Below are 330 nucleotides of genomic sequence, written 5' to 3'. Positions count from 1 at the left end.
TTTTTGTTTTAAGATCTAGTCCCTTAAGATGTTTCATAAAAATAAAAGGATTTAAGACTTGCATTGGTCATACGTTCAGTACACTCCAAAGGTAAGTGTGGGCCCAGACTTCCTGACTGCAAACTCCATGCGCTTCCCCCTTACATAGCACTGCCCAGAACAGGGTGTTTGGGTGCCCTATTTATAGACATTTGTTCTAAACCAAGTTTTCGTAATTTCCCCTCCTCTTTGTTAGGTGGCTTTCAAGATGTACTTGGGAATTACACCAAGTGTGACCTGTAATAATTCAAGCAGAAATGAATTTTCCCTGATTCTGGATGATGTCTGCTT

General features: G+C 40.3%; 1 protein-coding gene across 1 annotated transcript in view; it reads left to right on the top strand.

The window, feature by feature from the left end:
• TRAPPC3L (trafficking protein particle complex 3-like) overlaps positions 1-330 on the top strand; it is a 31,991-nt gene that overhangs the window by 26,744 nt on the left and 4,917 nt on the right. The window contains exon 3 of the mRNA XM_015559521.1: positions 236-322. Within this exon, the coding sequence (XP_015415007.1) occupies positions 236-322 (87 nt within the window). The remainder of the gene's footprint in view (positions 1-235; positions 323-330) is intronic.

The sequence above is a fragment of the Myotis davidii genome, unplaced genomic scaffold (assembly GCF_000327345.1).
Source record: "Myotis davidii unplaced genomic scaffold, ASM32734v1 scaffold1534, whole genome shotgun sequence".
NCBI classification, from domain to species: Eukaryota; Metazoa; Chordata; class Mammalia; order Chiroptera; family Vespertilionidae; genus Myotis; species Myotis davidii.
Note: the sequence above shows the minus strand (reverse complement) of the source record. Positions and strands in the feature narration are given on the sequence as shown.